Genomic DNA, 26,980 nt, shown 5'->3' with positions numbered 1-26,980 from the left:
AAGGGGAAAAGAAGTCAATTTGCAGAGTGGTACCGATGTAGGTGATTTAATTTTAAAGAGACTGTATGTACACTGTAAATTTCCTGTGAAAATAATGTATTTTAAAAAAAGACAATGCATGTAACAGGCAGAAGTTGACATGGTGTCCCAGAACGTCACTAACACACCCAGGGTACCTAACCATACATCGATATGTGATGAGGCTGGAGTAAGAATGTGTTCAAGCAACAGCGAAAATCTGTTGAATGTTGTAAAACTGGTCATCCAGTGTATCTGAGCTGAGAGATGAGCAGGGAAATCTGGGCGCTGGCAGGATGGAGGGAAGTTTACCACAGTTCATTTACACACACTAACCACATTTTTATGACACAAAGCTGGTTGAAAATCCTCAAAGTATCCCTTTAATTAATAATTTCTTCGTGTGTGTGAGAGAGTGTGTCTGTGTGTGTGTGTGTGTGGGTGTGTGTTTGGCACAACAGGCATCTGCATGTGCTGTATGCATTGCTCTGTGCTCCGTGCAGCATGTGCCTGAGCAGAGCTGACCTCAAATAAAACTGAATGTGTCATCACATATTCAAAAAGAGGAAAAAAAAAAAAAAAAGAGAGAGAGAGAGAAAAGCACCACGAATTATGCATGACTAAGTTCATCTGGCTTTACTGGGTCATCAGCAGCCTCTGTTTGTGTAAGCTTTTGTTGTCTTTTAAGCAGCTGTCTGCCTGGATTTATACGGCCTGTGTGGGTGGAATTATCCGAGTGATGGACATCATTGTTACAAACGATAACAGACTACTGTAAGTACAGTATCTGTGTGATCTCTTTGTGCTCTTCGTCGTACGTCTGAGCATTTAGCATGACGATGCAAACAAGGTGACTCAAACCATACAGGTGTGTCCAACATGTCATACCTTACATTAGTGGCTTGTGACAAAAATGAGAAAGTGAGTGCAAGCATTAGACGTGGAGCTAAATGTGCAGCAGGAAGCAAAATAAATATGAATATTAACCCTAAATAGCAAATACTTTTCCCTTACACTGCTTGGTCGACATTTTGTTGAGAGATTTTCATGTTTGGCATTGACTTTGTGCACATTTGTTTGGCTGTGCGATAGCTGCAGCTTTCCTTTCTCTCTTGTGGGTATACAGCCACACATTTCACACCCATCTCTCTCTTTCTTTCCTCTCTGCTTTATCTCCAGAAGTGTCTGCTTACAGTACATCAGGGGGCATCGGCAGACTCACTCTCCATCTCCCTTTAATTCTCACTCTCCTCCGACTCTATAACAGGAAGACCACCCCTCAGGGCACCTTATTCATCCACGCCACAATGTTTACAGAAAACACACAAAGGGCTTCATAGCGCTTCAAATCAGCCACACAGAAGGGCAGGAGGGCTTGGACAATGCCCAGGCAGCGAAACCAAGGCACAAACAACATCGCCAGTGATTTCACATTCCAGCCTATTGCCTCAGGCACTATTGAAGACAGAATTCATAACACACAGCTTGAAGGGAGCAGAGACAACCTCTCAGCGTGTTTACATAGAGTTGCACCACACCACACAAGATGCTCTAAAACTGTACTCGGCCACAAACTGGGGAGATGTGATGCTTGGCTTGTCATGCGAGGGTTGAGTAAGGTAAGGAGAAAAAAGCCCAGGATCTCAACGCCGCAACAACTCTTTTTTGTTTTAGATACTCAACCCTCGAAGCTCATCGGATTCAATAAAAGATTATTATCCTAAACAAATGGATACACTGTACAGCTTTAGAAATCCCAGATGATTAAGTGTATAATTTGTTCTCAAATATATTACTGTAGGGGTTAGGGTAAGGATAATGCTTTTATTATGTAGTTAAAGCGACTGAGTCCTAATTGGCATGGCAGCCACACCAATATACTCTGATTGACTGACACAAGTTTGTCTGATTCAAATGGGGTAAATTAGCCGAAGCCGAGCCAACGAGGTGAATCGGAAAATACCTAAAATGAGAGGAATGTACGAACACTGAAATTTAAAAGCACAAATGGAGAAACATGAAAACATTTCGGTCTAATCACGTGGCCCATGATGATCCCTGAATATATAACAGTAGTTATTACTCATGCAGTAATGTTATACCCGTAAGTCGAGCAGAAAGCACAGCAATTTCCAAGGCCTCACTCTATTAAATGAAGTGCCCAGAGGCTTGATGAGTGATTAAGGTCAAATGATGGTCTCAAGCTTGGCTCTGAGATTATGATCAGACTTTATGGTGAGCCAGGCGGTGTGCTGTCCATGTGACAGATTGGATATGTCAACACAATGGAATAAACAAGCTCCAAGATGAAAAAAAAAAATCTCATGTTGTTTATGATTAAAATACCATGTATATATGTGGAGTGCACGTTCTATGTAATCCCAGTGCATCTGTGAGGTTTACTCTGAGACCTGCAGAGTTGCACTTCTTTCACAGCACAAGAGAACAAAGACATTTTCAAAAACATCTGTGGGAGTGGAGGGGCAAAATGCTGACACCCGCTTGCAAGATGGATGGTTTTAGCTCTTACCGAGAGATCTTTTCCTGCCCACTTGCATTCGTCTCTTCTGGTGGGAGAAGCCGGCCAGGGGATCTGCAACACAAACACAGTTCCTGTGCATGTTAGAGATGTTAGAGAAGAATAACCCCCCCTCCTCGAATCAATTTAACAGAGTGTGTCGATACAACTACTGCTCGTGTGCACGAATGTGTGTGTATATAAGGGTTGAAGGGGTCACAATGCGATTTGTTATCCACTTTGTTTCAGTTTACTCCATTATTCATCCAGGTGTGCAGAGAGCAGCTAACATGCCTGGCACAGCGTGTGATGGTGTGCGACAGCCCTGGTCTGAAATATTCATGAGGCTCTTTTCTGTAGAAACAGAAAAGAAAGTCCCGAGATACCTGAGCCCCTGACTGGCACTCTGGACGGAGATGCACACTCAAGGCAGATATTAAGTCGGTCAGAAACGCAAACAATCTTAGAGTCATGATAAATGGATAGAAACACCAGACAGACAGACTGAAAATCAAACACTGGCGTTACCTGTGCGTAGTCTCTGCTGATGTTGAGGAGGTTAAAGGAGAAGATGTGGTCCTTGGCTCCCACCACCAGTCTTCCTTTCTCCTCGTCCAACAGGAAGGTGTGGTAAGCCGAGCTGTTGGCCAGGCCTTCAAACGTCACAAGGTTGTTCGACTCCAGCATGTCTGCAGAGAAAAATGGAAAGAAAAGTGATGCTCAGCATAATATGATAATCACTCTGTGAAAATCACAGCAACTGTGGGCAGCGTGGAAGTGGAAGAAAATCCATCAGGTCAACATTTATTTCAATTATTTTATTAAGTTTCCAGGGGTGTCTGAAAGAGACAGCCTTGGTTTTAGAAAGCTTTCAGAATTTCCAACCACTTAGAATTTCTGTGACCACAGATTCACCTCTCCATTCACTCGTCTGCCTGCTCAGTTGAATGTGCACTGAGGATCGCTGCTCTCTGCCATGACGGTTGTTTTGGCCATGTCCCAACAGTCTGGTCCTCTTCTTCTTTTCGTCAAACACTCCCTCAGAGCTTGTTTATGTGTTTTTATTTTTTGTGGTAATGTTGTAGCTTCCCATTCCATTTACAAGGTGGTCTCAGGGCTAGAAATTGTACAGCTCGGCCAAGCAAGGCAACTGACAGAACCACTGCCAAGCCAAATTGGACTGGGCAGGTAATGCCAGCACTGGGAGCCAGTGATCAAACTGTCTGCATGGGGAAGTGACCTTGACCAGAGCAGCCAAGCAGAACTTGGTGCACTCGCAGTGGAAAACTGGGAGGAATATGTAATGTCATGTGACTGCTAATATTTCATAGTCCAAACTGCTGGATTACTCTAAACCGCATCAGCTATCCGGACACGTTACTATGGGCTACAGCTCACGATTTGCAGTGTAATGCGATGGTCTGCCAAGTCTGGCAAAGAAGCGCCATTTGCTTTCACAGCAGAAAGCCGAACTTGTCACAAACAGACATTGAGGGTCTCATTACCGTAACGACCTCTAAAGGTGGCATTATGACTATGGCATTATCACACCTTTTGTGTAACATGTGCATACACAAACACACATTCATCCTCCGTCCTTCTCACATTTTGTTCTCACCCGCAAAGTCTAACCACACTATGACGCCCTCCCATTGACCACCCACACAAAAGGCTGGAGAGTTATGGAACAGGGGAGAACCGGTTCCTTTGGTGCTCTCTTTCCCCCTCTCTCTCCCTCTCTCTTTCTCCAGGAGTAAATAACAAAAACGTTCATGAATGTTTTAGCAAGGAGAATGCCCCCTCTCTGAAGTGTGTCAGAACCCGAGAGAGTGAGAAGACACAAGCTGGCGCAGAGGCCGGTGTAAGAGAAAAGAAAATTGGAGATGAGGGGGCATCACACTGCTTTTATTCATTCATAAACTTGACTTTGATGAGAATTTTAAACATGAGTTATGGAAGCTGTCCAACAAAAAAATTGGCAACTGTAATCTGAGAAAGTTTGGTTTTTTATTAGAAAATTTAAACTTTAATATTCAGCTGAAGGCCACTATAGTCTCTTGAAAAAAACACAAAAGGCAACATGAGAAATAGTGACAGAAAATAATGACAATAATGGGGGAATTCATTAAAAACAATATGGGTGAATAATAAAGAAGAATACTTATAGCAGAAAAGCTTCATACATTTTTTTTATTATTTTGCCTAAATAATTATCAAATAAATATTTTATATTATAATGTAGCTCAGGTGTTAAAAATGAAGGGCCTTTGGAGGTCTGAGTGATGGCTGCCCCCTAATAGTCAATGACACGTTAGTCGAGCAGAAAGGTCATGGGTTGGCAAGATTTCATTGGTCACTTAGTCGCAGGCGAAAAAAAAAAAAAAAAAAGTGAAACTATTAGGAGCCACACCTTGTCAAAATAAATCCAAACCTATATGACTGGACCATGTGGGAATTTAATTTGAAAGGACAGACACAGGAAGTGGCCACGCTCAGCAGTCTGATAGGAGTCACGTTACAAACCAGTCACAGCCGACAGATATCTTTCCCTTCTTCCGTAAATATTCAGCCTGATAAATACGGAAAAGCTGATCAGAGCTTTATATATGCCGCACAGACAACAGGCCTACACACTTATAAAAAGCGCCTAGAAGAAGATCAGCTCTGCACTCAGGATTTCAGGTAAATAGCCTACACGATGCAACCTACCACTGCGCTCTTAAAAGCTGGTGCAAAAAAGGAACAAGAGTAGCACCCAGCACTTGACCTCGCATTTTCCAGGTGGTTAAAAACGGCATGATTACCGCCCCTAATTTCCAGGGCTGGTACCTGCAGTTATTCCACAGGCTAGTTAATAACATGTCGAGCAGGAAATCTAAAGTGTGGGGTCATTTTGAGAAGGTGAAGGATGAACCCAAGGTGATATGTAAACTCATCTTCATTGGTCGACTACAAACATGACGTATCATCTGAAACATGGAAGTAGCTACATGCCCATTAGCCACTTAGCACAATCATTACTGCTTTGCCGACAGTGTCATTAACAGGCGGCTCGCTCAGTGTGTGACGTGCACTTGTAGATAAAATATAGGCCTATATTAATGAAGGTTCATTAATACGGATTTGTATTTCTCTGTAATGTAGCACAGTGTTAACAATGTTACTGATACTATTCTTTCTCACACCTTCAACTCAAACCATTGTGTTGCCCCACCCAAAATATATCATTTAAAAATTAAATTAATATCGTAAACATGCCGGTGACTAGTCAACTAATGGCCCTAAATGATGACTATTGCGGGCAGCCCTAGTATACCCTGGTAAAGAAGAGCCATTAATAGGAAGTGTAAAATAAAAAGGGTGATGAGATGAATGAAAAAATGAATTTAAAAAAGGATATATATTAATAGTTGAGAAACACAGCTGTGGGAGACAAAGGAAAAACAGAGAACAATCCTTGTCATCATGTAATATTTTGACTCTGCCTTCAGTCAAAAACAAATCTTTTTTTCATGACGTAAATGCACACACACACTCATGTGAACGTCGCACTCACATGCGCACACACGTGCAGACTACTGTACACACAGGATGGTAATAAACAATGGGTTGACACTGGGTATTTATTGTCATTGTTTTGGTGATTTAGTTGGTTTCCTGTGCCTCGGCGCTGATGGGGACAGATTTAGTCTCCTAAGTATAAACTCACTGCGTTATGTGACCCAGCCAGAGAAGCTGACATCTAAACCTGATTTAGTCCATGAGGATTTTTAAAGTATTCTTAAAGTCATAAAGAACTCGTCTGAAGCCACTCAGATGCATCATGGGACTTGATCCAAACCCAAAAGCTGGTTAAGCAGTAACAAGCCAAAGCAGTTTTATCCCTGAACAGTTTAAATTATGATTCAATAAATGCTTCCAGACGTTCACAGTATCAACTTGTATGTACTTTATGTGTCTGTAAATCACAGACACAGTCACAGTACATTACTTTATTTGTATTTTATTACAAAAATGTTCTTGGAATATTACTAATTTAATTTTCTGCAGGGGTTATTGGGCCACACGTAACACAGCTACTGTCTTAAAGAATGGAAAGAAGCACAAGGTCATAAAAAAGTTGCAGTGAAAGTATTGCTTCTCCCAGTCCAAAGCTGCGTCCCAGATTTATGCTCCTCTGTAACCTTGGTGATCAATCATCAGCCGATCCACTGTAAGCCCTTCACTGACAGCACAATAACACCCGCCTGCTACCTCTGACCCTCTTTCACCTGCAACAGCGCTGCGTGTGTGTGTGGGAGAGGAAGACGAAGACGGAGAGAAGACATCCTCCACATGTAATATTTTTACTTTTGCTCCACAGATCTAGGGAACACTCAGCTTTGCATATTGTGGCAAATTCTTTCTACATACCTGACATCCAGCAAGGTAATTACACACATGCATAAATACACACTGATGAGTCACCCTGAGAGGCAAAAAGGAAACATCCCTTCTGGTCCTTAAAATAAACTGACAACAATACAAGCAGTGTGTGTGTGTAATTTGTGTGTGAACAGTTTATCTAAAGGAAATCAGTAATTGCCCACAGAGTGATACACTTGTTTAATAAACAGCGAGGTGTCAGAGAGTTGTAGGGAAACTGCACAGACGTGATGACTGCACTTCACTTCTCTTCAAACCACATCCCTGTGTGAGAGAATGGAGACCAGCATCACCACATCCACCCACCATACACATACACACACATCTCTGGTTTGTGGAAACTGTCTATGGGAGTAGTGTCCATGGCAACAGACCATTCAACAGAGACTACTGCTAAGTTATTAAAAGCTATTCATCCAGAGACAGATACTCTATGGGTATTGTGTGTGGATCGGTGTGTGTGTGCGTGTGTTTATGGAGCATGCTCCGATGTGTGTTATTGGAAAGAAACAGGATGTTTCCAAGCCACGCTGGAGGTGGTAACCTATGCATGTCTGAACTGGTGTGCCCTCTGGTTAAATATACAATAGGGTGACACCATGTGCACGGATAGAGCAGGTTTTTCTCGAATTTATCCTCCAAGTTCTAAGTTTTTCTGCAAAACGTTGTTACACTGCATGTTCTGTGACAAAGTTTTTACAGTGATAAAACTACTTTAAACTTGTGTGTAATGTCATGCTACGTAGAACATGCTTGGTGTATTAAAAGAGATACAGACAGAGAGACGGAGACGTAAAGACAGGTGGATCTGCAAGTGTGTGGCTTGTAACAGGTGTCAGCTGCTCCCTGCCATATTTTACAAATTTTCTCTTTTACCCTGTTACTGTTGAGGCCTGTTGAGAATCCTGCAAATGCCATTTTTTTACCAGCTGTTTGTTGCCTACTTTCTCCTTCACGTCCTTTTCCTTCCCCTACTTCAGTAAAATTTTACTAACTATGCTCCCTTTCTTTCTGTTTCACTCCCTTCTTCTCTCTCTGTCACCACTTCTATATTCTGTTACAATGAATCTGTGCGTGAAGGACTGAGGAAGCTGAAAAGCGTGAGGGAAAAATGGAAAGCAGGAGAGAAAGAGAGAGTGAGAAGGAGATAAGGGGGCAGATGGAATGGATGCAAAGAATCAACAGTCCCATGTGAGACCGATAAAAATAAACTCTTTTACCCTACATTCTCTTCGTCTTTCTCTCTCTTTCTCTTTCTCCACTGGAGGGCACGGAGAGTGTTATCTAAGTGCTTCCTAAGAAAAAAGGCAGAAACACTTCTGAACAATAACTCATGTGTGGCCGCACCGTATATGTGCCGCTGCTGATGTTTGGCCCTGGTTCAGCAGCTACACTGACGTTCATCCTTCACATGGCTGATTGTGTGATTGCACACTGACAAAACACAATGTATTACTGTGTCACTTTAAGTGTATACAGTCACTGATTCATCCACGCCCGAGGGAAAACACCACAAAGCTTCATCAGTCAAGTAATTTGTTCAGTGTCAAGCAGAAATGCAGGCAAACACCTCCTCAGCCTCTCTCCTGTATCGCAGGCTGGTCTGCAAATTTGTCTGGTTTGAAGTTTAAGGTGATTGCTTTAAATATGAATGAGATAATATACACAAGATGCTTTAATCAGGCAATAAAGTAAGTGTCAAAATTTCTGAGTTACATATCTAAGGCTGGGCAATAACTCAATGTGGTCATGTATCATCAAATGGTGATGACATGGTCCTACTCTATTATTGATACACAAAATATTTAATTGAATTAGATATTTCCATACTAATTATAGTTGAAATATAAAAGTTGTAGGGCAGTTTTGTGTGATGTTTCCTGCATTTTAGTTTGATAATTTTAAAGGTCCAGTGTGTAGGTGTGTCTTGAGTGTATAACCACCTGAAAGTAAGAATCGTTGTGGTTTTGTTACCTTAGAATGAGCCGTTTATATCTATATAGGAATCAGGGTCCTTGTCTATGCATTCCCCATGTTTCTACAGAAGCCCAGAATGGACAAACCAAACACAGACTCCAGATAAGACCATTTGCGTCGGCCACTGTAGTTATCAGCCCGTCTGCAATGAGCCAATAAGAGTCAGAGAAGCACCAACTTTCGACATGAAACTGTTTTATTCAGTGTTTTTACCGGTTTAAATCACAGGGCTCATTTGTGTTGGACAGAAGGAGACCTCTGCGGATAATTTGGCTCCAACTTAAAATCTCCGTTAAAATGAACTTTGAAGGACCCAGGAGTTCACGCTTGGCACATGGGAGAAGTCTCAGCTAGCAGCAATATGCAGTCCTCACCACTAGATGCCACTAAATCCCACACACTGCTCCTTTAAATGTTTTTTTTTTTTAAAAAAACATTTGCCTTGTTGTAATTTGTATTGCTAATGGCAAATGTTCTTACTGCTATTGTGCAACTGTCTTCAATCATATTCCCTAGCCCTACATGACACTATACCTGTTTGTCAGCCAACAGCCAGGGGCACTAGAGATGATGTAAGCAGGCGTATTGAAACAAAGTCAATTTTATCATCATAGTATCTCACTTTGCAGCTGGTACAGATGATAACTAAGTCAAATGACTTAAAAAGATTCCTCTTAGAGCCCCCGGAGAAACAAGTCAAACAAAAACTGAACACTGCCAAACAAATCCTGAGTACGCCTCCAGTTGGAGGGGAACAGACTATTCAAAACCCGAGAAAGCCTCCAAACATCCAGCTCTCTCAGTGTATAGGATACCTTCCCATGGCCATTCAGGGCCATTCAGAGTTTATACTGTACACACCCCGGGAAACCCAACTCCGCTCCGAAGATTCTTAACGTGCTTATGGATTAAAGGTCTTTAAGAGAACTTCTCCGTTCTCCAAGTCTGATTAAAAGGCAATCTGAAAACAAGGCTGACACGAAAACAAAGACAGCTGAAAATGACTACTAGAGGAAGAATTTTGTGAACAGCGAAACCACAGAATTACTACTGTTGTTTCAATTTTTCTTGGCTCTTTTCCTCCTCAGTTTGCAAGAGTAAGAATTTTGTTGTGCTGCTCTGAATATATCTGCCCGTGTGTGAGTGCTAGCCGTTGGCTCTGCACAGGAAAGGGGTGGACAGGTCGAAGAGAAGGAGAAGGGAAGAGAAGGAGTACTTTTGGCAGTACACACACATCCTATAAAACTAAAGTGCCCCCTCTTCCCTTCCCTGGACAGCAAACAACATGTGCTCTACTTCTCATGGCCCATAAACTTGCGAAACCATATGGATCTCTGTTTACTCTCCGGAGGATCCACTTACCCTGGGGGTGTCAATCAATCTCATATCAATTCATGTTAAAGTATGTGAAATGACACAATTCACAGCGCTGTGGTGTGCTGTAAATCCACAGCCCTACTCTATCTCATCATCACCCAGTCACCCAGTTGTTGATACAGTTGGACCTTAGCTGGTGTTTAGGTAGCCATGGGGTACCACTGTGATCTTTCCACCTACTCCACTGCCCTTCTGCCCCTCAACAATCGCTTTCAAAGATCTGTTAGAATCTCCCGGGGTTCAGCGGGAAGTGTGTGTGTTTGTTGTGTGTGTGTATGTGTTTGTGGTTGGCCATGGAAGTGTGTATGTATGCTTCAGAGAGTATTCACTGAGGGGCTCATACTGTGGGGGAGCAGGCTACACCTCAGGTTCACGCTCTCGACATAAACACCTCCCTGCTGTGTTCATAAGAGTTAAATCTTCAGTAGAGTAAAAAACAAGCTCAAGTGTGTGGAAGCCTGCACCCACACTGACACATTCATTTGGACACACATAGCTTCTCCCACTATTCCCAGTAACCTGTAGGGGTCAGAGTTCCTTCACCTCACAGCCTCGTGTCACTGATCAGGCGTTTTCTCGCTCAGGACCGGACAACTTCTCAGGCTGTCTAAGCAGGTACTGCTCTGTAATTCACCACAGTAAATCATCTGATTTCCTCCTCTCCATGAGTAAATCTGCTTCACCTATCACAGGGGTAATAAATAATTTATACGACGATATAAATGATTCATAATGCAATAATCCCACGTCACTTGCCTAATGGGACCTACAGTGGATAATGTTTGATGAAATTCTACAGTATGATATGAATAATATTTCCCCCACGTTCCAGGCATGAAAATTATACCTGCCTGCTTTCCTCCGGCTAGAGCTCCTGAGCCAGATACGGTGCCAAATAATGTCCCCCACCAGCCAGAATGTGAATGAGGTCTAATGGAAATATTGAATGTGACGGCAGCAGCCAAATAACCAAGCTGGCCAGGCTGCTACCTGAAGGCCTGACTTCTAACAGAGATATCACTGCATGGGCGTGTTTCACCAAACTGACAGCATGTTGTTTTAAATGACTGATAAGCTCACAGGTATCATTAGCTAACTACAGATGGCCATGTATTTATGCGTGTGTGTGTCTGTGAGCGCATGCTCGTGTGTATAATTATGGATCTCCCAGTGCTGAGCGAGAAATTTTTCTCTTTGGGAAAGCCATCTGCTGAAACAGACCTGCACCATTCATCCTGAGCATAATTACCATGCAGGAAAGAACGGAGCGGAAAAATGACATCCAGGAAAAAAAAGAAAGAAAGAAAGAAATGAAGAGAAGGATAAATGACGCTCAACTGCCAGGGAGTCCGTGTCTGGCACCACTTTTCATTGCAAAACTGACAACGGCAGTTGATCAACAGAGGGACAGGAAGAGAGAGTTCATCAGAGACAGACTTCTGTAATGAACAGATCAGTTGTGCCACAGAGATCCATCAGGAAATTGAAGTTTCTTTCCTAAATACAACTAAACTGCTCTCGTCTTGGCATAATAGTACGATTATTCCCATAAATTCCTATTCATTATTCCCAGATGATTGGTTTACTGAACCAATTTAGTACTATTTTTATAACACTGCCATGAGGTTTCCATGAGAACAACACATATTTGCTTTTGTTTCTAGCTAAAGTGAATATAATGGATCATAAATGCTAAATTTGGAAGCGCTATCTGCATGACTATATCACATGGGAACTTGCTTTAGAGACATGCAGATGATCTAACACCATATAAATCTGTTTTCTGACTAAAGCCATAACAGATGAGATATGCATTATCCACCACACCAGAACATACATCTTATCAGCCAAAAGGCTCAACATGCCTTTTAAAAAATCTGCTTGTTTCAAGTAAGTTTACTTTGCTTTTTTTCCAGGTAATCAGAGCAGAAGCATCTTTCTGCCTCACAGGGACATCTAGGATCTCACAGTTACTGCAACTTCTATAGACAAGCTTTTCTGGTCACTTAATCGGCACACCACATGTGGTTTGTGTATTTAAATCTATGTGATTGAATGGCAAGGCAGCTAACTCAGATAAAACATTTAGACATAACCATCTGTGACTGAATGCACAAATGCAAGTAACTCACCTTTATAGGAGAGTTTTAGCCGGGGGACGTTGTTCTTGATCTGCTGGGCTCCGCTGCCCTCTGTCCTGAGCAGAACCACCCCACACAGCAGCATAATGCTGCCCCAGAGAGACCCCATGGTCCTGGGGCAATAGAGGCCAGAGGGGTCCTTTAAATACACGCCTCCAGCGCGGTCTCAGTCTCAGATCTGGTGTAGTAGAAGAAATGTTCCTGTTGTCCACGGATTATGAATAAATGCTGTCGCTTCAGTCCAGACTGGCTCTCAGCAGGTCTCGTCCCCTGCCAAATCAAAAACCCTTTCCTGTTCCAGGGGTCAAAAGCCAAAATTAGAGTCCAACTCCAGGGGAGACAGAACCTGCAAAGCAGAGTCGGGGGGTTACGGGTCAATGTCACTGCAAGTGAGTCTCTCACACCAGCAAGTCCCGAGGTAAACTTAACCAAACTAAGCACAATGAGAAGATCTTCACTATACTAAATGCGAGGAAGAGCGAGAGGATCTGGGTACGACTGCCATAGTTTTCTGTCCCGGTACCTAACCAGCATGCAGCTCTGTCTAAACAGCCATCCACATTGTCGCTGAGTCTCTATCTTTAGCTAAAGAGAGAAAAACAGGTCCAGTTTGTTTCAGCTGTTAATCCAGTCTGCTTGGTAAGCACAATCTGTACTGACTCCCTCTCTCCCTCTTTCACTCTGTTTTACTAGCTACCTCTCTCTCTACTTAACACTGCTCTGGACTAGTTCAGCCCCACTCAGCGCAGCTCTGCCCTGTCCCCACAGCACAAGGCACACAGTGCAACTGAGAACAGCTGAGGCAGACGGCATAATCAGAGTGAGTGTGTGTGTGTGTGTGTGTGTGTGTGTGTGTGTGTGTGTGTGTGTGAGAGAGAGAGGGAGGAGAGGAGAGAGTGAGTGCGGTGTAGGTGGGAGAGAGGGTGAGAGAGCATAGAAAGCATGAGAGAAAAGAAAACAGTGAAAGCAAAAGTGGTAGGAGAGGAGAGGTTAGGGCATGGCAGGAGGTTAGGAAGAGTATGGAAACAGGAAAACAGTGGAACATGAAAGCAGAACACTCTGAGGAAACACATTCTTAGTGGAAATGTTTGGATGAAGCTTTTCAGTAGTAAAGATGAGACTCTAAAGCAGGAGTGTCAAACTCATGTGGGCCACATAAAGCCAAATAAAACAAAAAATAAAAAATTAAATGGACCAATAAAACCATTGCACAATAACCTATAAGTAACAGCACCAGTATTTCCCTTTTTTGTGTGTGAAGAATTACAAGTACATTCTGTAGACGTTCATCCTTTCACAAACAGTTGAACAGCTTGAGACGTCTTAAGAAAATAAGTGCAGTTTCAACAGTATGCCTCAGTTTTTCCACATTCAGTCAGTCTACTTCTTGCTGTCATTACATGTGCATTTAGTCACACATTTCCTGATACAGATTCTCTTGAACTAAAGCTGCTGATTGACAATATTTTACACAGTGTTTAATATCTTTAAACATGGCCTCAGTAAGTATTCATTGTTATATCAGAGCACTGCATTGTGGTCAAGGTGGAAAAGCCTCTGAAGCAGAATTTTACATGAAGTAGACAAAGCATTGTTTTACTTGCTCCTGAAACCTGGCACCTCTTAGTCTAATCATCTAGTGGGCCAGATTGGACCCTTTGGCGGGCCGGTTATGGCTCATGGGCCGTATGTTTGATATCCCTGCTCTAAAATATAGTAATGTATTTTTTCATTAGATGTTGCAACTTGACTGATAATTAAAACAAAGGAACATACAAAAGTAACACCAGTCTTAGTCCCAACAAGGTGAACAGTACACTGAATCTGTATCACATAAATCCATCATACTGTTAACTACATATTAGGGGTGTGACATACCGTCTCGTTCACGATAATACCAATAAACATGGCTGAAAGCGAAATTATCACAGACTCCGCAGTGGTTTCCAAAAAGAGGAGCAGCTTCAGTAGTGTGGAATAAACGGTGGCGTTGTGAATGTTTTATGAACAGCCCTGGACTTCTCAGACTCTTTTAGCGAGTTAGCGCTCAGAGGGAACTCATTCAGTGGCTCCTCTGGCAGCAGCACAGAGTCTCTCCCTCTCCTCTCTCATCGTGCGCACACGGGAGTCAGTGTCGTCAAGTGATTTTGTAATAAACCTTTGGTAATGTAACCTATGTGATGCTTGCAGCTCGACAAAAAGCTACAGATATGTGAATGTGCGATAGTTATGGCAGCATAACAGCCTGTCACAGGTTACAGCGTGATGATTAGAGGAGAAATGGCAGAGCATAAAGGTCCAAGCGAAAAAAAACAACTTAATCATTTAGGATTTTGCTACAAGAGAAGGAAATCACCTGTTGATTTATATATATATAGCTCCAAGGTTTTTGTATTTGGGAGCTGTTTACATGTGTAAATTGTGGTAGATTGTATTTTGTTGTACTATTAATATTGTATATATAATCTGAATCTCACTCTGAGTTACAAACTAAAGAAATGAGGGTTCGTTTTTGTTTAGTTTTTAATGAATATTTGAAGGCAAACTGTAAAACTATATCGCAAAAACACCCTGAAACACAGTGATATTATTTTGGGGCCACATGCCCACCACTACTACATATAACATTTTCTGTGTTTAAATATGACTTAAGAATAATCTTTTTTGCCATTTCCTTCACAATTCTTGATGCATTTCTTCAGTTTTTCATGCATTATGCACGTATCAGGATTAGCTGCTGGAAATCATTTTAAGTCAGCTGAATCCCCTCTGTTAATTCTTTCTTGCACTGTTCCAATATCTGTGTCTCCTTTTTAATTCTGACGACTTGCATAATACTGAAAGCTATCCATTTCATAATGATACATTTCCCACAAGACCAACTGTCTCATAAATTAAATTATACATAATTTATCATCTCACTTGTGCTTAAATCTAGTGTGCTTTGCAATTCAAATGAGTCCGTGTGCAATGTGGTTAAAAGTCCACTACTTTTAGTTAACTGTGATTTAATGTAACAGGCAAACATATGAGTGATTATATCTCACACTGCACAAAGTTTTTCTATGCTGTGTAAAGAAGGCAGACAGTGAGACTGAAAAGAGACCATAACAAACTGCATGCCATTTAACTGTTGCCCATCAGCAATCTACTTTACCTGAGTCTGATGGATTAGTGGTGACGCTGACGTTACAGTGTCGCACCTCATGGTTTACATGGAAATTGTACGGACACACAGACGCGTCTTGTCAGGTCCATCTGTCTGGTGACGGCGCCACTTGTGTTTCAACAATCACATGGGTGAACACAGACGTTCCTGGAATGACGTCACTTTCAAGCTTAACTTAATTTTCAAGATTTTATGCATCTAAGTGTAACAAATCTATTTTCGGGGAAAAACAAGAAAAGTTCTAGCACTGAGCAAAGAGCATGTTTCCTAGAATGAGAAACAGTACTGTAAATTTACCAAATTTGGGCACTGACTTGAACAAGATGTTAAACACTTACACACACAGATCTCTATGAACAACAATTAATCTCTCTGCTGACAGATTAAGCTGGTGTGCATGTGTCCAACAAAAATAATCCACATTTTTCCATAAATACAGTGTTCCAAAAAACATAACAAGACCCGATTAACATTCTTAAATAGTCACTTAAGTATAAAAGCAGACTGATTAGGCATTTATTGGCTACTCCATCATAGTCCGAAGGGGAGTACCCTGTCTTTTCTCTTAAACCATCCCAAATGAGATGTCAATCTCACTCTAAACAGCAGACCCTCAGTGAGCTGATTCCTTCTCGTGGTGAATGATAATGACTTCAGTGCCAATGGTGTGGTTAAGACCTCTAACAGGCTGTATCCATCTGGATAAAGAGCCATCAGACAGTGGGAGGAGAGCTGAACTAATCCTGTAGTGAGTGGATGGGCCTCACGGTTATGCTAATGTAAACTGGCGCTTGGAGGTTCCAGGGAGAACACTGGAGACTACGGGGAACAAGTGTCACGCCACAGTCTCTGCTTCCCAAACAGACTGGATTAGGGGCTGGAACAGACAGATCCTTTTCTTTGCGATGTGGGATTGGCAGTGTTGACGTACCAGTTCATTATTCCAGGGATCGTGTAACACAATCTGCCATAACTAAGGCCAGACGGAGTGATTGTTTGAGGGGAATTAGGAGTGAATGGCCCACTTGAGAATGTTACTCCACACTTCTACTGGCCGTACTCCCTGCATGTTGATAACTGCAAAGTGTTTTCATGCATTTGATGTTCAAGTGTAACTATAGCTCCTTGTACTACATGTCACATCAATAATGCCATGTAAGTTCTTAGTTGAAGAACTGTCACTTGTGATTCTGTTTGATTCCTATCAAAAATGCATATGCAGACTTGACAATTGGCAGTTAAATCCTCCTGGCCCCCCTCCTCAAAGAGGAAAAAAGACGATGGTGAGAATGTCCCAGTTCCTGACATAGGGGAGGTATTCAGAGCTTCCAACTCAAGAGTTCTCCACTTCTCCGCTGAACCCCACTGAACCCTCTCAATTCACATTTTATTCTAACTCATCCATTCTAAGCACTCTCCCTAACTTTTTCCTACTTCAGCTTTACTCTTTATTAACCCATTAAAATTTCAGTCTTCTCTAAATGGCTGGGAAACAAGTTTCCTGTGTGTGTAGCATTGCGCATTCAACATTTTCTTCAGCTTTACACTCTTGTAAAATTTAGCATCTTCCCTTTCCTCTCACCTCTCAGCCTCGCTATGGCTCAAAAATACACTGAATAACGTTGGTCCAACAAAAAAGAGGGGCACGTCCTTGACTATGTGTGGGTTTTTACAGAGCCCAAAGGGAGTTGTGTGCTTCAAGGAGAATGCCCCTTTCTCAAGCACCAATTCAGCCTCATGGTCTAAACTCTTCTATTCACTAAGACAGAGGGCCCAGAGTACTCTGACCATCTCAGGGTTCATCAGCTCCTATATGCAAGTGCAGCGAGGGAGGGGAGGGGGAGGCTTCTTTAACTTGTGAAGAGGCATGGTGGTATGTTAGGAAGTGGGGCTGATCAGGCCTGTAGAGTAGGAATGGCAATGGATCTGTCGATACCCATTGAAAGGTGGAGCCCCCCCATCAGACTTCACTCAGCCCTCCTTAAACAATACTCTCCCCACCTCACCACGCCTCCTGCCCACACAAGTGCACCCCCAACCCTCAGATCTCTCCACACACAAGCTGTTTTCCTCTTCTGCCTCCCTCTGAGCATCACCTCCCCCAACTCCACACCAGTACATACATTAACCCCCATCTGCTACCATGTCTCTCCATCCCTCTACACCTATACCCCACACCAAAAAACGTTTTCCATCATTTTGTCCATCCCCGTTTCATCCTCTCTGACCTCCGCCCACTCCCCACAAGCCTGGGAACATAATCCCCTAAATTAGAGGATTTGGCTCAGCAAAATTAACCACGAGCCCAAAGACAACCAAATGAACCACATTTGCCGCCCACCTACCCCTTTACAATACCAGCCTGCATAGTTCACCCCTGCATCCACCCACCCAGCTGTAGTTAAGATTAGCTTCACAACAGGCAGCATTGAGTGATTGGAACAGGCAGCATGAGAGGGAGAGAGAGAAAAAAAGGGAAAATGCATGAATAAAAACTATCAAGAGTAATATTACAGGTTCAAGTATGGAATAGCCTGTTAAGAACGGTTTTAGTGAATGATTCGTCAAGGCATTCATGTTCCATCAGCCTTCAGTTCCTCTGAGTGGAATAAATTACCCTAAGAGACTTTAAATACCATTGTATGACATTTTATTCTCATGGCCCAGACGAGACGAGATATATGATGCAGTGACGCAGTTTGCCCCACTGCCATGGATATTGGGTTGCTGCCTATGACAGGACTGATGTATTGGCAATGTGGTTATTATGGGCATAAAACTTACACACAAACATGGAGTGATGGAAGCCAGCTGTGTGAGCCCACAGGTCTTAGTATGAAGGAACAAGAGCAGGCCTTTCTTCACCTTGGGAGCTACTGCGATCAACCAACCTGCCCCAGGGGCATCTGGGAGACAATATAGAAGAAAAATGCTTCATGTCTGACCACAGTTGAACACTAATAGGACTATTTAGAACACAAGTTGGGACAGAGTTAAATCGTATTTGACCGTATCTGTCGTCGCTGTCATTAAACAAAGTGTGGAAAATCTCCGTTCCACCTCAACTCTTCCATGTAAGGAGACTCTTGAGAGAATGGCATAAATAGACGGAGTATGTTGTGCACTATTCATGACTGAACAAACCACATGCTGTTGGTGATTTACTCTTTCTTAATGAAAAATGGATGAAAAATACAGCTCTGAGCTATGAATAAATTACTGGGAACAGTGCGTCGTCTTCAACACCGAAGCAACCACACCCTCATTGTGGCAACCACACGGTCCACTATGGCAAAACTGAGAGTGCGCATTTTGCCAGTTCATATCCGGGAAAACACATTCTTTATGTGCCTAAAATTTGAATACAGCATTCTCAAATTTCGCCACATATCAACAAGACTACAAACTCAATTTCATTCACAACATCGGTCCTCCAGAGGGCAATGCCAGTTTACCAGAGATGAGCATTAACATGAAGATCGGAAGGCGCGGCGTCTGTGTGGATGCGCTTCACGCTTTCACCAGCCACATGAATTTATCATCATCCATCAATATTTCAATCTTCAGGCTACCTGCTTTTCACCTCCACAGGGAACAACAAAAACACACAGCTTCTTTCCGACTCACATGAAGCCACCCACAGATTACATGAACAAGGACGGGTGCTGTGACAGCACCTTTATCGGTCATGTACTCCTAGAAATAAAGTCACATGGTGTGGAAAATAGTCATGTGAAATGTTTTCAGGTCGTTCAAGACATACTGGTGTGTAAAATAAGACAGTGGAGTGACATATGAGCACAGTATTACAATTTTGAGAAGAACCTTTGATGACTTCACAAGAAGCCTACAAGCTACAATCTGTTAATGTAATGTGATACTTTTTGTTTGCCTTCCTTCTTGGAGGTCAGTGTACAGGGTCAGCTGCAGTACACTGGCCCTGGAGCTGGAGATTAGTTAACTATTTCCACAGTCTGGACTCATTGCAGAATATATTTTCTAAGCATGTTATGCCAAACCTTTCTCTGATACATTTATGATATTCAGAGATAGGCAGAGGTGCTCGAAACCAAAACTTTTCTACTTCAGGCTCCAAGTTCTTTGGTAAAGTTATGCAGCGGCACTTGGCAGACACATTTAATTTCCAGTCTTTTCCATGCTTAAGCTTCTGGAGGTGTTCCCTTTAACAGTGATCTGCTATCGTGGTGAATTAGCTGCTGTTTTAATATGTATGTATCCCAGCTGAGCTTTTATGGTTGGGAGATACAAACCAGACGTACAGTGCGGCTTAAGCCATGCACCATTTGTGCCTCAGCTATCTATTAATGCATCAACTGGAGAATAATATGAGTGCTATTGCTTCTTTTGAAAGACACACTTGCTCTATGATCCTGTAAGACTTTTCCAAATATCTTTTCATAAACTGAGATTGGAAACTGTAAACTATTGCTCTTACTTGGTGGCTTGTTGATGATTATCGGCACTGATTCTGACGCCACACAAAATCCTTTCTTTGTGCAAGAAGTGCAAGCACACTTACACCATTTGAATTACTTTCCTAAAAGTATTCAGATATTTGATATTATCAAACCGAAGCAAGCTCTGTATTTTCCTCTTAATAGGAAGTTAACAACAGCAAGACCTGCACAACCAAACCTGAAGCAGTCTGCACTTTCTGGAAACTCTTTTCATAACTTATGTTATGTTGTTGTGGCTATTTTACTTCACCATTAAATTCAACATCTGTCACATAAATTGTATATTTTACAAGGTTTGTAAAACTGTTGCCGTTTTGCAGATTTACTGTACAAAAGTAATAAATAACCTGAGAATAAAACACCTACGTTTGCAAAGCTCATGTGTCAGAGGAGAGACTCACTTTCCAGAGAGGGGGGAAAGGGTATAATGAGAGAAAAAGACCAGTTTGTTTCTGTTAACATCGTGTGTGCCTGTTTGTGTATGTGTGTGTGTGTGTGTGTGTGTGTGTGGTGGAGACAGACAAGCTGAAACTCATCACTGATGCTGTTTATTGACTCAGTTCAGCCGAGTGACAGCGGTCCAGACATCACACAACTCACCTCCTTCGTGCTATAACAAACCAAACTGACATGACCATACACTTTACTTTCTGTCTCTCTGTCACACTCCTGGTTGTTACCACAGTAAGCTCTATATAGCTCGAGGTGTGAGTAGGAAAATGTGGGGAAAGAAAGAGAGAGAAGAAGTCATAAAGCACTAAACCCAGCATGTAATGGTATACCTTCTGGAAGTAGACATAACAATAACTTCTTCTAGGTAAACGTGACCGGCTCAAACCTCCTTTTTTTTCCCCTCGTTGCGGGCAGTGCCAATGGCAAAGTAGTTCGCAAGACACACAGGAGCTACTGTTTCTCCAGTTTCAGAGAGTTCCAACCTGCTGATAGATTATTCTTAGGACAAAGACACCTTTCCCTGCTTACAGATCTCTGCCAACTCATACAGTTAAGAAATAATAATCAACATTTCATATTTTTTAATGGTTATACGCCTTGAGGAGCAAAAATGTGACTGCTAAAGGGGTGCAACTTTCACTCTCTGACTATTATGTTACGTAAGAGCCAGCATGACAGCCAAATTATTGTTGAGATATTCTCTGGCTTATTGGGGGTTAAAGGTTAGACTTCATTAAAAACAAATACTGGAGACTTGGGACTACATCCCTGCTGAGTCTTTGATCAGAAAAGGTGGAGGTCAGCGATGAGCCTGTGTCACTCAGGGTTAAGCCTAATCTCTAAGCCTGTAACTCCAGTAGCTTGAAAACAATACCTCTTATCGGTGAAGTAAAAAAAAAAATGAACAGAACTAAAGTTGTTAAAACCATCCTGCTAGATCTGTCAGAATAGCTCAGACAGTTCCTCCCAATCAGCCGGATGATACTGTTTGTCTGTTCCCTTCAAAATGATCCATGTGACCATTACAAATATGATTCGTGTAAATATTTTTGATAGGCCATCTTTGTGGTTAACTGCTTGATCATGGTAAACTAGAACCAATGTTGTAAGAGACAAGCTTTGAGCAGTCGCCGGATACTTTTTTTTCAAAACAATTATTGTCTAAACGAAAACCAGATATGCTTTAATGAAAAGAACAATAGTACATTGATTTCTGTTCTTCCCAAAGACTACACATGTTGAATGTCCTTGTAATGTTCCTTCCTGCATTTTAATCAAATCGCCTCGCTTGCCACAGCTGACCCCTGAATGTGCACATCAGCAGTGTCAGTTGAGCCCATAAACACTGTGTGTACTGACATTTAACGATGGATTAACTGACCTTGTCAATAGCACAGGGAGTCTTGGGGGGAGGAGAGGGGCTTGATCGATCGATCTGGGGCGTCTTTTTTAATGGGGCTTCTGGTGTTAAGCTGAGGTCAAACAGAAGGGATCTATGAGCCGCCATCCTTCCACCCAGATTTATACCTCCAATTGGAACCTTGACTCTGACATAAACCCAATAATCCCCATTCAGCCTTGGACTGCTCAGTCCTGACTGAATACAATCTACCTACTCTAAATCACAGAGGGCCACACAAGATGACGGAAGAGAGAGGTGGGAAGGGAGGACAAAACATGGACAGCGACACAACTGAAGAGAAGAAGCAAAGGTCTGAAAAGGAGGGTAAAGATGATAAGAAAAGAGCAGAGGACGGGATCATTCACCACTCAACGTTGTTGAGGAAAGAGAATAATCTGCAGGTGAACATCAATCAACAGTGCATTCACTCGTTCACGATGCAGGAGCATCTAAAGAGGGGCCATTATGGCCTGCTGCTCCATCAGTGCTCTTAAAATTACCCGAAGTCAGAAGCATCTCTCTCAGGTCATTATGAGTTGCTGCTTTGACACTGATATGACCCAAGAAAGGGCTTGGGTTTCAGCCCACATTGCCCCCTGTTAAGCCAACAGAAAACAACCTCTGGCTGATGTCTCCTGTCGCTCCTCCCTTTCTTGTTCACACCTCTTTGCATCTGTCTTGTTTGTGTCTGTCTGTACTCACCCAGACAACTTCCAGAATTCTATAGCAACAGCTAGAAGCTCACTACGGTGAGGCCCCAGGGAGGTTGATAAAACAGCACCAATTCCACACTAATTAGCCAAGAGGAAACTGCACCTCATTTGGCTTATTGCTGGACATGTAGCAGAAATGTGACACAACATGTCCTTCATCCTGCCCAGTCCGCCCAGGTGTTGTCATGAAATTTACCATGGGACATTCCCTTCTGCATTTTTGAAAGCATAAAGACAACATATATATTTTCACTGCATTTTTCCATGAAAGAGTAACAACTCTACCCTTCATTCCACCTATATCCTCCCTCATCCACAGGTATGTCCTCAGACGTACATGCTTTAACCTCTCCTGCAGTCTGCCAGGTGCAGCTATATAAATTTAACAAGATTTTTAACATACAGCTCATAAATAACCTTTTGGCACATAGCGTTTAAGATTAATGTTCACTTTGGTTAACGCCTTACTACAATCGGAGCCCTGCAATGACCCTGATATTTCACTGATGTAAACACTTCTTGCAAACATGTTTTTAACGGATCAAATTTCATGTCACATAAAAAAGCATTTATCAAAATGAGCGCCCCGCAGACAAAAACAAGCCATCATGAAAGGACAGTGTGTTTAGTTTCACTTCTAAGTAGAAAGCCTGCATTCCTGTAAGTTAATACAAGGCACTCACTGACTATGGAGAGTTTCTGCTCTAAATTAGGTAGGGGAGAACTGCTGCAACCTGCAGAAAGAGAAGGGGGTATTATTGTATGACCCCCTTAGCTAAAGTATCAATAACTGCCGGGCTTGTCATGGTCGAGTGAGAAAGGCTGTTACCTAGAGAGAAGAGAGAAACAACACATATCCATCTCTCAATCTCTGATTACCGCACTGATAGCAAGCACTCCATGCTGAAGTAATGCCAATATTGGGCAAGCAAACCTCGGGAAGAGCAAAGAGGAGTGCAGAAATCATTAGAGAGGAGAGGAGAAGCTTACAGCATCCTCTTTTGTGAAAATATGTGGGGAAAATGGTCCAGCTGTCCAATTAAGCAGAAGCTCCAACCCAGAAACTCATGCCCAGGAAGGAACCCTTGGCCCTGCTTTCAGTACCCAGTGTATCACGCCACATTAGTCAGGCACCAGTCTCTGCCAAGGCATCAAACACAACGCAGCCACTGCTCTCCGGGTCTAAAATCTCATTTATCCGCCCTTCCTTTCCATAATCCCTTTATCTCAACCTCATCCAAGCCTCATGTTCTTCCGCTTGGGTGCCTCATCACGGCGCCCATAGATGTTTAGTCTTAAGTGACCCATGGGTGAACGAAGATGAAGGCAACCACTGTTACAGTGAGCGGACACATCCTGGTAATGCCACTGATTGCATACAAACACAAACAAAGGAACTCAGAAAACCATCCCGACATGCACAGTCATTGTATTTTCTGCCTGTGCCCCTCTGGCCTCCATGTTTGATGGCTCTGCCCCACTACCCGTGATCAAACAGGGTTAGAGTGCCCAACCTGCCATCTCCAATCATACCACAGCTTTCTGCATCTTTCATGTATCCGTCCAATTGGGAAACATTGTATAAATGCATCATTTTGTTTTCATCATTACAGCAGATCCATTGAATATGACCACTCCGAGTGTTGTAAACATGGGTTTAAATGATTGTTAATGAGGGCTTAGTTTTCTAATCTAGTTCTGTGCACTGTTTCAAGTTTCCGCTCCACACTGTAGCTATGAAGTCATCTGTATGTGAACAACAACTCTGTATAAAACACAGCAGTCTCTCCACTGTTAATGATATGCCTGCTTTTGGAGATGCATTACAATCTAGCTCAGTGCCAAACCTGTTACAACAACCACTGCATATTTTGCCTTGTTTGTTTAAAACAATCAAATTGAGTGGAAAAAGGACACTCCGAGCTTCATCACTCTGAATATGCAACAAAGCATAATTGAGAACACAGTGTCAGCTACATTGTTAAATTGAGTAATTAACCAAAACATGCAGCGGTGTATTACCATGCTTGGCTCCCTCTCTCTCTGGTATGTTGTCTGCCATGCTGCTGCATAATATATTGTGCTGTGTTGGAGTTAGCAGTAAATGAGAAGAAGCGGCTCCGACTCAATATCATCCCGAAAGTACAGCTCATGGGATGCATAAGACCATATTACACCACAGAACAATAATAATGTTATGAACAAACACAAACACTCAAGCTTATTTATGATTTATATCTATGATGTGTAACAATTCTTCACGCCACAGACTCCACATGAGGTTTCTATCCGTGTTCCTTTTGTCTTTACCAACACTGACTGACTTTTATCTGACTGGAAACTGAGGCATTCCAGAGCTTTTGGAGACACTAGTGATCTTCTGACTGCTGTCGCTCACACCTGCACAGACAAGCTTATCATTACCCGGCCCCATCCCTTCACCCTGCACTCTGTGGGGAGGAAGGTCAGCGGTATGAGGGGGAGGAGCGGGAATTAATGGCACACTTAGAGAGTCTTCTCAAAACCAAGTGAGACTCACCGCAGGACATCAGGGTCATTATAACACTCTGCTCTACGAAGTCTGTCACCTTCCTTTCCTAAACAAGATAGAGGGAAATGAAGTAACCCTCAGGCCGTGTTGTCTACAATATTAACCTAAAAAAGTGTTTCACTGCTGGAAAAACAGTCCTTTCGTAAAAATGGGCTGTCTATGCATTAGAGAGATGCAAATACTTTTGAAATTGGTGCTACATGACCAGAGTAAATAGAGAAAAAGGGCGGTAACATTCGCTTTTGCTCGAGAGGTAGGAAACCAACAACTACCAGAATGCCCTACACTGCACCAAACGGTCCTGCTGGTGAATGACGTAATGCTGACACAGGAACCAACATAGCGGCTGGCCTGTTGGAAACAAACAATCTCAAATTACAGTTAAACAGTAAGCTAAAATATGTTTCTGAAAACATTTTAGGTGAGAAATAAGCGACGCAGTAACAGAATCTTGGTTCATATTTGGTCAACAGTGCTTAGTTTTTTAATTTCATCTCAGTATTTTTAGCCTCCCTTTTTGCAACACAGGAAACAGTAGGCGCCCATGTCCTGTTCACAAATTCTCATGTTACAGCCAAACAGTGCACTAAAAATGGTTTCTGAAGACATTTTAGGTGAGAAATAAGCAATACAGTAATAGAATCTTGCTTTGCATTTCATCAACAGTGTTGAACTTTACAGTTTGCTCAGAATTTGGTCTGAATTTTGGGGAGGGGAGGGGGCATGCTGGTGGGCATGCAAAAATACAGTGTTACAATCTGTAGTTCCAGCAACAGCCCTAGAGCCAGCATGATCCGGTGGCTTTAAACTGAGAGATGAGCAGGGAGATCTGGGCGCTGGTAAGAGGGAAGGAAGTTTACCACAGCTCATTAACACACACTACCCACATTGTTATGATACAAAACTTGCTGAAAATTGTCAAACTATCCCTTAAAAGCACACCTGCACTGTCACACAGGTCACTAAATAAAATTTGACCACGTGATATTCACTATGTCATTGCACACAACTGGTCCCACTGCTGTTATTTCAGGTTCTGCTAAATGTAGCTTACACACATTTCATTGGCCAACACAGTGCATTGCCATATTACATCACACTGTGTTAGAATAAGAGTTGAGCCTGGTTCAACTTTTTGCTGAATGGCTGTGCATTTATTTCCACTGGAGCCCAACACTGTGCCAATGCAGTAGCCTCAATAAAAAGAATAAAAAAGACTGTGTTTTTTCACACATCCTTATCCTGTAATTGTTAAAACTATTACCACTGCTTGCAAGTTGTAAACGTGTGAAACAGCAGTGCTCACCGTGCCAGATCATTCATGCGGCTCAATAAAGGAATATTAATGGAGCAATATTAGAGCCAGCCCGGCCTCATAGAAGTACATGAAATGGACAAAAAGTCAATGCATTGCGTGGTAGTGGGCAAGAATGTGTTAAAATGAAATGTCAGTGAGGATATGCTGCTGTGGCTGACACACAAATTAAGTATGAAGAGCAAGAACGTCCATGTAGGTCTGTGTAGAGTAAATGGGAGTGGTGGTGGATGGGTCAAACAAGTATGGACTTTCAAGCGGGAGATCGCTGTTCGTGCCTCATGTGAAACCAAAATTCAAAGTACCTAAGTTACTTTACAGACTTTATGTAACAACACAAAGTACGTAAGTTAACGTCACTTACCGCAATCTTTTCCTTAACTTTCCAAGTATTTTTATTTCCCTAAAATTAACTAGCCTGCCACTGTTCAGAATAGACTTTG

The 26,980-nt window shown here is 42.4% G+C and overlaps 1 protein-coding gene across 4 annotated transcripts in view; it reads right to left on the bottom strand.

The window, feature by feature from the left end:
• sema3ab (sema domain, immunoglobulin domain (Ig), short basic domain, secreted, (semaphorin) 3Ab) overlaps nucleotides 1-26,980 on the bottom strand; it is a 79,312-nt gene that overhangs the window by 20,870 nt on the left and 31,462 nt on the right. For 2 of the 4 annotated variants that reach the window (XM_033634090.2, XM_078167939.1), the window contains exons 2-4: nucleotides 12,448-12,802; nucleotides 3,065-3,225; nucleotides 2,549-2,611 (exon numbers count right to left, since the gene is read on the bottom strand). In XM_033634090.2, the coding sequence (XP_033489981.1) occupies nucleotides 2,549-2,611; nucleotides 3,065-3,225; nucleotides 12,448-12,565 (342 nt within the window). In that variant the 5' untranslated portion in view covers nucleotides 12,566-12,802. Of the gene's footprint in view, nucleotides 1-2,548; nucleotides 2,612-3,064; nucleotides 3,226-12,447; nucleotides 13,248-18,409; nucleotides 18,532-26,980 lie in introns of those variants that run through there. The other 2 variants (XM_078167938.1, XM_033634089.2) reach the window with 2 other exon arrangements.

The sequence above is a fragment of the Epinephelus lanceolatus genome, chromosome 5 (assembly GCF_041903045.1).
Source record: "Epinephelus lanceolatus isolate andai-2023 chromosome 5, ASM4190304v1, whole genome shotgun sequence".
Classification (NCBI taxonomy): domain Eukaryota; kingdom Metazoa; phylum Chordata; class Actinopteri; order Perciformes; family Serranidae; genus Epinephelus; species Epinephelus lanceolatus.
Note: the sequence above shows the minus strand (reverse complement) of the source record. Positions and strands in the feature narration are given on the sequence as shown.